General features: G+C 35.8%; 1 protein-coding gene across 1 annotated transcript; it reads left to right on the forward strand.

The window, feature by feature from the left end:
- The first annotated feature begins 1,542 nt into the window (after positions 1–1,542).
- Positions 1,543–11,138, forward strand: LOC18033410 (cyclic nucleotide-gated ion channel 1). Its single transcript, XM_024184524.1, has 6 exons — positions 1,543–1,773; positions 7,356–7,547; positions 7,648–7,928; positions 9,889–10,000; positions 10,144–10,368; positions 10,761–11,138. Exons 1-6 carry the CDS (start codon positions 1,543–1,545, stop codon positions 11,136–11,138), a joined length of 1,419 nt encoding a protein of 472 aa, XP_024040292.1.
- The last annotated feature ends 1,018 nt before the right edge of the window (positions 11,139–12,156 follow it).

Below are 12,156 nucleotides of genomic sequence, written 5' to 3' on the forward strand. Positions count from 1 at the left end.
CTAGCAATGGAAAAAGAAGTAGATATTGCATTTTTTGACTCACTATCGGAGGAAGAAAATGCAGTAGATAGCAAGATAGAAAGCACTAAGAATTACATAATTAAGTTACACAGAGATTTAATAATTATAGAAAAATAGGTAATCCATAATTAGAAGATATAGAAATAAATATGCCTATAGTAAAAAATTTAAATACAGATAAAGAGAAAACTCTACATAATATTAGAGATAAGATTATAGAATTAATATTTAATAATCCTAAAAAATGTTTAGATGAAGAATTATTTGAAGAATTATGTAATAATGAGGAATTAACATATGATGATGTAGATTAAAAAAATTCCTATTTCTTTAAGTTTTTGTATTAATTTAATATCTTCACTATAAAATTTAAAATACTTTTGTCCATTTTTACTTAATTTATTATATAATGGTCTCATTAATGTACTAAGATTTTGGTATAAATTTCTTATTGTAATTTAACAATCCTAAGAAATTTAATATGCCATAGAATATTTGATTGGCTACTGAAATAAAATTTTTTTTACAATGTCTATACTATCACCAATGAGGGAAGAAATTTTTTGAATTTTTATTAATTGTCCTACTGGGGAATGGTTAAATATTTTTTCTAGTGCTTGCTTTTGTTGAAGTGTTTTGAGTTTTCTGGTGATAACTGATAAGTAATAAAATCTGACATTGATTTTGCAGTACTATATTTTGTCTAAATAATTCATTATTAGTACTTTCTAATGCAATTAACTTTTGTCTACATTCTTTAATGGCTTTCAATGATCATTCAAGGTCTCTGTACTTTTCACTCCATTCTTTTTATGCCGCTAATTTAAAAAAATGCAAGCAAAGATTCATTTTCACTTTTGTACATTAGCTACACAGTATAAAGAACAATTGAAAAAAGAATCTGGAATTTTCTTGCACTTTACTTTCCCCGTTTTTCATGCTTGAGCTACAGAGCTAGCCCGAAAATATTATAAGCGGACCCCAAACAATAATTATGTGTTCCTGGTTGACTTGAAAAATCGAAGTCTTTGGGTCGTGCCTCTGATATTTATTAACACATAACATAAGCATCCACCGAAGACTGAGCCACTGAAGTGCTGATTCGTGAAGGATCCACCTGTATTTAATTGAAGGAAACTGAATTTAAGCTTTGCTTCATTTACTTTAATTTTCCTTCGTAAGTGACTTGTTTATTAATTTGATGATATACTTATAGAGTCCTACTGAACTTATGATCAGGCTATATATTATTACAATTATTGTATACGGTGACCATGATGAAGATGATTTTTTTTTTTCCAAGGTCTCAGGACTTGAATGAATTTAGAGGAAGGAACGTCGAGACTGGTTTCTGGCGTTGAAATGAACAGGACCAGTAGGATCATGAGAGGAGTAAGAGAAATAAATGTTTGTCCATTTCTGCGTATTCCGCAGGGTGAAGTAAGAGAAATAACTGTTTTTGGAGTTCCATTTCTCTATATTCCGCTGCATGAGGCTTTCTGGCTGTGTTGTTTGTATTCAATGGTATTGGATCCTGTTTTCTTGTACATTCCTGTGACCAACGATGAGAAAAAGTGCTTCCAATTTGACAGATGGGTGATGAGTGTGGTTATTGCTGAACGTTCAGCATTTGGTATATGGTATTTGACAAATAGAACTTCAGAAATACGGGAGAGTCTACATCGAAATTATAGCAAATCTCTGTTGCCCGTCTTCCTACTTGATCTCTCCATCATTCTTCCACTCCCACAGGTCAATGTTTGTTCTGTCTACTTTTAATTTATTTGTTCCAACTTGCGAAGGAGGGGCACACACGCACACCTCTGACCGCCCAAAGTAATTTATGTTGGATTCCTAGCAAGCTGTTTGAAAGCTTAAAAGCTTGAATGAATAGACTGTTTGGTTACTGAGAAAATGTATTTAAAGTGCTAAGAAAATTTGTAAAAGACTTCTGAATCAAATGCTTTATTTCATTTTACTTAATAACAAAATGATTACAAGATGCTTGTATTTATACTCAACTGTTTACAGCTTAACAGAAAATAAAGAAGCTAACTGAATATGATCTTAACGTGTCTAACTAACTTCAGCTGAGCTGGCACTTCACTCTTCAATTGATTCAGCTGACTGTATTCATCTCACACGTGTGCTGCATCCTTCCATGCATAATGAGCTTCCTTGACAGCCCCCCTCAAACTCAAGGGGCATGGTTGCACATTGAGTTTGTCTATGAAATAATTGAAATGAATGAATGTCAGAGGCTTTGTCAAAGCATCAGCAATTTGCTCCTCGCTGGGAATATAGTTAATCTCTAACTCCTTTGCCAAAACTTTGTCTCTAATAAAGTGCATATCCAGTTCAATGTGTTTAGTCCTTGAATGATAAACTGGATTCTTGGCCAACTCTGTTGCACTTATATTATCACACCAGATAGTCGGTAATGAAGTACACTTAATGTTGAGTTCACTGAATAATGGCTGGATCCATGTTATCTCTGCACTTGCAGAAGCCAGAGCACGATATTCACTCTCTGCACTGGATCGTGTAACCACAGCCTGCTTCTTGGATGACCATGAAATTAGATTGTTTCCAAAATAAATGCAACATGCTCCTATTGATTTTCTGTCATCAACATCACATGCCCAATCTGCATCTGTAAATCATGTGATCTTCATTTCCCCACCTGCTGAAAACTTCAAACCATGATCTGCAGTTTCCTTAAGGTATCTAAGAACTCTTTTACAAGCCATAACATGCTGGAGTGTTGGAGCTGTCACATACTGGCTCAACTTATGCACATCAAATGCTATCTCTGGTCTGGTTAATACCAGATATTGTAAACCTCCAACTAAGCTTCTATAGCTTGTTGCATCCTCAATATATTGACCCAAACAGCCTTTGACTTCTTTCTGAAGCTTTGTTCCAGTAACTATGGGAGTGTCACAGCCTTTACAATTTTGCATATCAGCTTTGGATAACAAATCCAAGATATATTTCTTCTGAGATAAATAGATGCAGTCTTTAGCATAGGAAACTTCTATCCCCAGAAAATATGACAGAATTCCCAAGTCTTTTAAGGCAAAAGTCTTACTGAATTCTTAGATGAATTTTTCCAGCTCACCATTATCAGGTCTTGTTATTAGAATGTCATCAACATAGATTAAGATAAGTATCATTGAACCCTGCACTTCTTTGAAGAAGAGAGAGGTATCAGCCTTTGAATTCTGAAATTTCCAATTAGCAATAAGACAATTCTTAAGCTTGTCATACCAAGCTCTAGGAGCTTGCTTCAAGTCATACGAGGCTTGATTAAGCTTACATATATGATTGGGTTTTTGTTGATCAATAAAACCTTCAGGCTAATACATATAGACATCCTCTGTCAAGTTTCCATTCAAGAAGGCATTATTCACATCCACTTGCCTTATTTTCCATTTATGCATCACAGCTAAACTCAGAACAATCCTTATTGTTGAAGCTTTTACAACTAAGCTAAAGGTCTCAAAGTAATCCACACCTTCAGTTTGCTGAAAACCTTTGGCAACCAACCTGGCCTTGTGTTTGGCTATGCTTCCATCAGTATTTTGCTTAAGTCTAAACACCCATTTGTTGTCAACTACTTTGTATGCATTTGAAAATGGTACCAGTGACCAAGTCTTATTCTTTATCAAAGCTTCATACTCATCTACCATGGCTTGATGCCAATTCTGACTACTAAGAGCTTCTTGAACTGTACTGGGTTCTTTGTTGGCTAAGGTGACTGTATAGACCTTTGGTTTGAAGATTCCAGATTTTGATCTGGTAATCATTGGATGAGAAGATGGTTGGGAATGATTTCTAGTTTGAATTTTGTCTATGTTATGTGGAATAGAAGTTTCCTCTGATTGTAGAATGGATGATTGTACTGGTAATGTGTTTGGTGATAGTGAGGTTGAGGATGATAACTCTAAAGATGTGTGTGATGGATGTTCTTGTTGATTCAGAATATCTGTATGTGTGGGAACAGAGGGCATTTGTTCACTTCTTGCTGAGCCTGCTGATTGAAGACCTTCAAAGCTGCTGTTGGGTAAGGCCATTGTAGAAAGATGATAGATATGTTGTTGAGAGAAATTAGACACTGAGGTTTCAGAAGATATGGGGTTTTCTGATGAGTGAGATGTAGTGTTTATTGGATAAGGGAATGTGTTTTCATAAAAAATGACATGTCTAAGAACATAGACTTTGCCAGAACTTGCTAAGCACTTGTATCCTTTATAAGAGGGATTGTATCCAATAAAAATGCATTTAAAGGTGTGAAAATCAAACTTATGTTTGTTAAAATCTCTCAAGTATGGGTAGCAAAGACAACCAAAACACTTCAGGAATGTGTAATCTGGTTTGTGTTTGAAAAGTTTCTCTTAAGGAGATAAGAATTTCAGAACAGGGGTAGGCAATCTATTAATATGATACACTGCTGTATGAACAGCTTCCCACCAGAATTGAAGAAAAATGTTTGCTTGAGCCATGAGGGTTAAGCCTAGCTCAACTATATGCATGTGTTTCCTCTCAACAATACCATTCTGGTGATGAGTGTAAGGACATGAGTGTCTAAACATTATTCCATTTTGATTCAGAAAATCAATAAATGCTCTAAACTCTCCCCCAAGGTCAGATTGTAGCCTCTTAATTTTGGTATCAAACTGATTCTCAACTTGAGTTTTGAACAATTTAAAAACTTCAAATGCTTGTGATTTAACAGTTTCTATGTTATCTGCTTTCAAACACTGTGATAATAGTACTCGAGCTTGCTATCAGTTTGTTTTAAATAAGTGTAATGTCAAACCTGATATGATAACTTTGTTACATAGAAAGTTTGGTCATCCAAGCTCAATGACATTGGTGCATTTGCTCAAATCATGTAAACAGTTTAAAGTCTCTCCAAAAGACATGTTATCTTCTGCAAATACTTTATGTGAAGCATGTCAGCTAGGCAAAGTCCATAAGCAACATTTCTCAATAACTGAAACAAAAACAAAAGGGGTATTAGAATTGATTCATACTGATCTTTGGGGGCCTTCACCCACTGTGTCTAGAGATGGATACAAATACTATATTAGTTTTGTGGATGATTATACTAGGTACTCTTGGATCTATCCTCTTAAGCTCGAGTACTATTATCACAGTGTTTGAAAGCAGATAACATAGAAACTGGTTTATTTGGTTGGGATTTACAAAGATAAGATGTAGGTGATGAAGAAAGAGAATTAGATTTCAGCAGCAGCTTGTAAAGGCCTTTTTCAGCAATACCCTGCAGAAGAACTTGACCCTTTATGTCCTTCACAAAACAAACATTTCCACAAAATTCAACAGATACAGGATTATCAGATGTGAGTTTGGAAATACTTAATAGATTTTTGGCAATTGAAGGAGCAAGTAACACATCTTTAAGTGTTATTCTAGCATGTGTAGATAAAGATTTAGAAGCTCTTAATACCAGAAATGCATGTCCAACATGAGTAATAGACAAACCTTGACCATTTCGAATGATAAGCTGATCAGTACCTTTAAACTCTTCATTGATATGCAAATTCTCCATATTGTTGGTTAAATGGTGAGTTGCCCCACTATCCAGATACCATCCATCATCAGCAGTCCCTTCAAAATTAGCCATGAAAGCTGTTCCAGCTGCTCCAGAAGTGTATCCATCCGTTCTAGAATAGTAACTATTGCCAGATATAGAATCATAACCTGGAAACATATTATTATTTTCATAGCCAAAATCTGGATTAGAAGTAGAGCCATCAAAGTTTGAGAAATATGCTGCTCTTGGTGTTTTTTCCCTGCCAAAACCTCTTGGAACAGGTACAAAGTCTTCAACAAATCGGTGCCAACAAACATCAGCTGTATGACCATTCTTAAAGCAAATCTGACATACCAGCTCCCCAGCATTATTAAAGCTTCCTTGTGATCCACTCATATTAGCACCATTTCTAGCTAGAAAGGATGAGTTCTTAGGTACTGGATTCCTAGGAGCTGAAAAATGATTGAAATCAGCTGAGTTATTTCTAGGAAAAAATCCTCTGCCATATCCATTTCTAACACCTCCATTAAATATTCTTGGAGAGTAATTCATATTTGCTCTGCCAAAGAAAGGAGTTCTACCACCAGAATAACCTCCTCGTTTAAAACTTCCTCTACGTTGTGCAAAATAAGCTCTAGGATAATATGCATTCGTATATGCATAGTTTGCATTAAACATACTTCTGTCACCTTGCTCCTGCTCTAATCTAGTCTCATGAGTGAGTAACAGTGCATAAGCATCATCAAATTCCATTCGTGAACCATTTATAAATGTAGCAATATCACGAACTCCTGGTCCTAATCCATTAAGAATAGTTAACATAAGATCCTTCTCTGTAATTGAACTACCAGCATTGGCTAGCTTATCAGCTATTGCTTTTATTTTAATACAATAATCTTCAACACTAAGAGCTTCCTTTTTAAGAATGTTTAGTTCATATCTGAGCTGAAGAACTCGAGCTTCAAATTGAACTCCAAATTTCTTTTCCAAAGTTTTCCATATATCAAATGAACTCTCACAATTGATAACAAGACTTAAGATACCTTCACTTAATGATGACAGTAGCCAGCCAAGAAGTGTCTGATCCTGTGATCTCCAGATCTGATATTCTGGATTTTCAATTTGTTGTGTAGATCCATTTGCTTGAGTTAACAGAAGACACTTATCAGGTACTGATTTGGCTCCTGTGACGAAATCTTCCAAACGATTGCCTCTTATTGAAGCTAAAACTTGAGAGCGCCAGAGTAAGTAATTTGATCGATCTAACTTGATAGGATTAGTAAAGGAGAAGTTGATTTGAGTAGATTGATTTGTGTTGTTTGTTGTTTGATTACGAAAGCTTGACTGTTGATTACTAGAACTAGCTCTGTATGGCTCTGATACCATGTTTGAAAGCTTAAAAGCTTGAATGAATAGACTGTTTGGTTACTGAGAAAATGTATTTAAAGTGCTAAGAAAATTTGTAAAAGACTTCTGAATCAAATGCTTTATTTCATTTTACTTAATAACAAAATGATTACAAGATGCTTGTATTTATACTCAGTTGTTTACAGCTTAACAGAAAATAAAGAAGCTAACTGAATATGATCTTAACGTGTCTAACTTACTTCAGCTGAGCTGGCACTTCACTCTTCAATTGATTCAGCTGACTGTATTCATCTCACACGTGTGCTGCATCCTTCCATGCATAATGAGCTTCCTTGACACAAGCATGTATAGGTTGTATTTTGTACGATTAATTTTCTTTTTTTTTTAATATTTACAAACTATTCAGGTGTTGGTGCTTCTAGCTTATAGTCAAAGAATTAGTGGCCAGGAATTTTTCTCTCTGATGAACCTGTTTCTTGTACAACATGGGTTAAAGGTTATCCGATTGGCTAAATTGATTACAGAATGGAAGAATTCATATAACCTTAATAAATGGGCCAATCTGACGTTCAATTTCGGTTACCTACAGGCTGCTAACGTAAGTTTACTTGCCTCTTAAGTCTCCAAAATGTTCTATTTCTCTTTACTGTTTTTTGGGTAATTTATAGTTCCTGGTGATCTACTTGACGGTTCTTTAGGTGTTTGGATCATTATGGTACTTTTTCGCTGTACAAAGAAAGGCTGAATGTTGGAAGAAAGCCTGCACAGATTTTACCAGATGTGATTTCCTTCCTTTGCACTGCGATGACAGTTTAACAAACTACACATTTTTTAGTGATTTTTGCTCTACAAAGACCCAAAATGCAACTATCTATGATTTTGGGATATTCCGTGATGCTATTCAATCGGGTGTTTTGGATCAAAACTATTTTTTTCGGAGGTACTTGCCTTGTTTTCAATGGAGCCTGCAAGCTCTCAGGTTAAGGCTTACATTTATCTTGAGCAATAAGCACAAAGATCCAATTCTACTAGTGAGCAAAAAACACGAGGGACATGATAAGACTTGCAGCCTCTCGGGGCCAAAAGTTTGGTTAATGAACCGTAGATTGAGACTATGCATATGGATAAGTTCTAACCTCAAGTCGTAACTATTAGTTGCCTGCGGCCCCAACTCAATCAAAAGGTGCTACAGAAATTACATATTTATTGGAAATTTTTTTTTTTTGGTTGTTTGATTAATTGTGCATGAAGTCAAAGTCTTGAGGAACCACAGTGTCTAGATACTTATTAGCACATAAGATAAGCATGCTCTGAACTCCGAAGACTCAGCCACTGAAGTGATGATTTGTGAAGGATCCACCTGTATTTAATTGAAGGAAACTGAAATCAAGCTTTGCTTCATTTACTTAAATTTCCCTTCCCCTTCGTTGATTATGTAAGCCTTAAGCGAGTTGTCTATTAATTTAATGACATACGTATAGAACCCTACTGAGCTGAAGTGCAAGCTATGTATTATTACAATTATCGTATATGGTGATGACGATGAAGTTGACTTTATTTTTTCAGGTCTCGGGACTTGAATTTAGAGGAAGGAACGCCGAGACGAGTTGCTAGTGTTGAAATGGACTGCATCAGTTGGAGCGCGAGAGAAGCAGCAAAATCTGTTTATCGCACTCTGAACGAAAGCTTGGGTAATGGAGGAAAAACATGCCTTCAGCAGATTCGTGATCTGCCGATACGTTTCCTGGAAGTTAATTTTTTGCTGATTTATGTGTATTCCATGGTATTTGATCCTGTTTTCTTGTACCTTCCCGTGATCAACGATGACAAAAAGTGCTTCCAATTTGACATATGGGCTTTGAGGGTGGGTATTGTTGAACGCACAGGATGTGATATATATTTTTTGATAAATAATGCTTTTCAACTATGGGAGAATTGGCATCGAAATTATAGCATATCTCTGTTGCCCGTCTTCCTATTTGATCTCGCCATCATTCTTCCACTCCCACAGGTAAATGTTTGTTCTGTCGTACTTTTTACTTATTTGTTCCAATTAGCCAAGCAAGGGCACGCGCGCACACCTATGGACGCCCAAACCAATTTATGTTGGATTTCTAGCAAGCACACAGGTTGTAATTTTTTTCTTTTCATATGGAATCATATTTCATAATTGATAATTCTATCTTTATGGTGTACAAACTGTTCAGGTGTTGGTGCTTCTAGTTTATAGTAACGTGATGAGTGGCAAGAAATTTTTCTCTGTGATGAACCTGTTTATTGTCCAACATTTGCTAAAGGTTATCCGATTGTATGCATTGATTAAAGAAAGGAAGAATTCATATAAACAAACTAAATGGGCCAGGCTCACGTTCAATCTCTTTTACCTACATGCTGCTAATGTAAGTTTACTTGCCTCCCAAGTCTCCAATATATTCTATTTCTCTTTACTCTTTTTGGGTAATTTATAATTCCTGATGATCTAATTGATGGTTGTTTAGGGGTTTGGAGCATTATGGTACTTTTTTGCTCTACAAAGAAAGACCGAATGTTGGAGGAAAGCCTGCACAGATTCTGCCAAATGCCGTCTCCTTCCCTTACACTGTGACAACAGTTTAACAAACTACACATTTTCTAATGATTTTTGCTCTACAAAGACTCAAATTGCAACTACCTACCATTTTGGGATATTCTATGATGCTATTAATTCTAGTGTTATTGAGCAAAACAATTTATTTCTGAGGTTCTTCCCTTGTATTCGATGGAGCCTGCAAAATCTCAGGTTAAGTTGTGGATATACATCATTCTCCTTGTAACAATCTTTGTGCATATGCCTTTCTATGTTTTTGGTGCATATAATTACGCATACGTATTTTTATGTTTTTTTAGCAATTAAACTCAAAAACATTAGTTCTAATAAATTTGTGGGTTTGACTTTGCAGTTCTTTTGGTCAAGGTCTCCCATTCAGTACCAATGTCTTGGAAAACATCTTTGTGATTTCAATTACCATCACTGGGGTAGTGCTGTTTTTCTTCTTGATTGGAAAGGTCCAGGTTGGTGTATCTTTATTTTATTTTATTTTATTTTATTTTCTCGTCTGATTCTTGTCTCTTAAAATGGGTTCTTTATGGTTGATTGAGATGAAGCACAATAAATTTTAATTTTCTATGAACTATGATTCTTGCGCAATTTGCAGTCTGAAATGTCAAAAGCAGAGGAGATAAGACAGAAGGTACAAGAAATATACAAGTGGCGGCCCGTTGAAAAGCTCCCTGAGAAACTCCAAATGGAGATCAAGGAACATCAGTTATCCAAAGTGCAAGAAACCACAGGTATTGATGTAGAATATCTGGTGAACAATCTTCCAGAGGACCTCAGGAAGAACATAAAACAAAAACTCTGCTTAGACCTGCTAAAAAAAGTGAGTAAGAGATCTTTACAACTATATTTGTGCCTCCTACTTCTGAATTTGTGGAACTGACAAAGGAGAGGCTAGCAGCATATAAACAACAATCCGAAAAACTAATGAAAATATTTTCCTCTTCTTTAACTCGATCGAATAAACTCAAGGGTAAATGTTTGTAACTATTTGAACTTTTGCATGGTTTTGAAAGCGCAATAGCTAAAGTCCACATCACCTCAACATAAACTCAACCCTGATATGTTTTTAGCGTTGGGGAATGAATCTCATTTTAGCTGAGATAGTTCTAGATCAACTTTTATTTTCAATTTTCTGCATTCAGAAGCTGAATTTCATTATCAGCATTGAGCCTTTTAGATTACAGTAACAATATTGGATGTATGTTTGTATAGGTAGAAGAGTTTGGAAACTTGGATGGTTCATCGTTGGAGAAACTGTGTGATGTTGTGAAGCCAGCTGTCTTCACAGAGCGCTCTTACATTATCCAGGAGGAAAACCCAATTGATCAAATGCTCTTCGTGCTACAAGGCAAGTTATGGACCTACACTTCCAGGAGGGTAACTGAATTATCAAGCAATTCTGGTAACCTGAACAACCATCTGGAAGGTGGTGACTTTTCTGGAGAAGAACTCATTGCTTGGGCGAAGGCTGGCCACAACTCATCCAACCTCCCTATATCAACTAAAACAATCCAAGCGCTTACAAAAGTTGAAGCATTTGTTCTTATGGCATATGATTTAAAGCAGGTACTATTGAATATTGATAATTAAGCAAAACAATGCAGCTACCGTATGCAAGTATTCTGACAAACTAGATGGAGTGCGCAAGCGTCGGCTACTAAAATAATAGTTTGAGCATTCAGATCAGATGCGGCATCGTTAGTATTTTAGGGCGTGTTCATGATCTTAATTAAGGACCTATCCCAAGAATAAATTTGGACGGAAGTATATGAGTTTGAGATATTCGAAACCGAAGCCTGATACAGTTGATGTGTATATATATGAAGTTAGCATTACTCCGTTATAGTGTTTGATTATATATATTTTCTATGTCCTAATTTCTAGTTCGGATGGCAGTATGGACCGTCTCTTTTCCAGCAAAATGTATCATTCAGAAATTATGCGTACACCAAGGGAGTAAGCATTTAACTGCTAAACTTCAGTCCGTAATGGAATTACCAAGCTCTAACACACGCGCGCAGAGTTGACTCACAAGAGAACTTAACAAACTAATATCTTGGCTTGCTTGTGGCACTGTCAGCACTCAGTAAAGATGGGAAAATTCTTAGGTGACTTGGATGATGAAGATAATAGAAATTATAACTAGTAGAGATACATCGAATGATATTAAATTAGTGTGTTCCTGATTTTAATATTTATTCCATCCTATAATGGGAAAATTTTATTAATCAATCCATCGCTAAGATGGCCACTGGCAAAACTTTTATAATAAAAGAAAATCTAAATTGAACGATAATCATATAATTTTCATGAAGTTTAAAAGTAAGCTATTAATATAATAAAATAAGTATTAATTGTCAAATGAGAACTGTTGATGTTGAAATCTGCTCGCCCTTTACCCGACCAGATTTTCCACCAACGTTTATATGTTTGATGGGACGATGTCACTCTCTCCTTGCCTTAACGACCGCTTACGTCACTAGGTTGAAATCACCCCTTTTTATCTCGCTAATCCTGCATTCACAAAGAAATGGATCAGAGACGCCGGTGGTTTTACCGGCGTAAACCCTCCGATGCCTAAGTTAGCACAAGGTGTTTACGGGAAAAC

The sequence above is a fragment of the Citrus clementina genome, unplaced genomic scaffold (genome assembly GCF_000493195.1).
Source record: "Citrus clementina cultivar Clemenules unplaced genomic scaffold, Citrus_clementina_v1.0 scaffold_9, whole genome shotgun sequence".
NCBI lineage: Eukaryota > Viridiplantae > Streptophyta > Magnoliopsida > Sapindales > Rutaceae > Citrus > Citrus x clementina.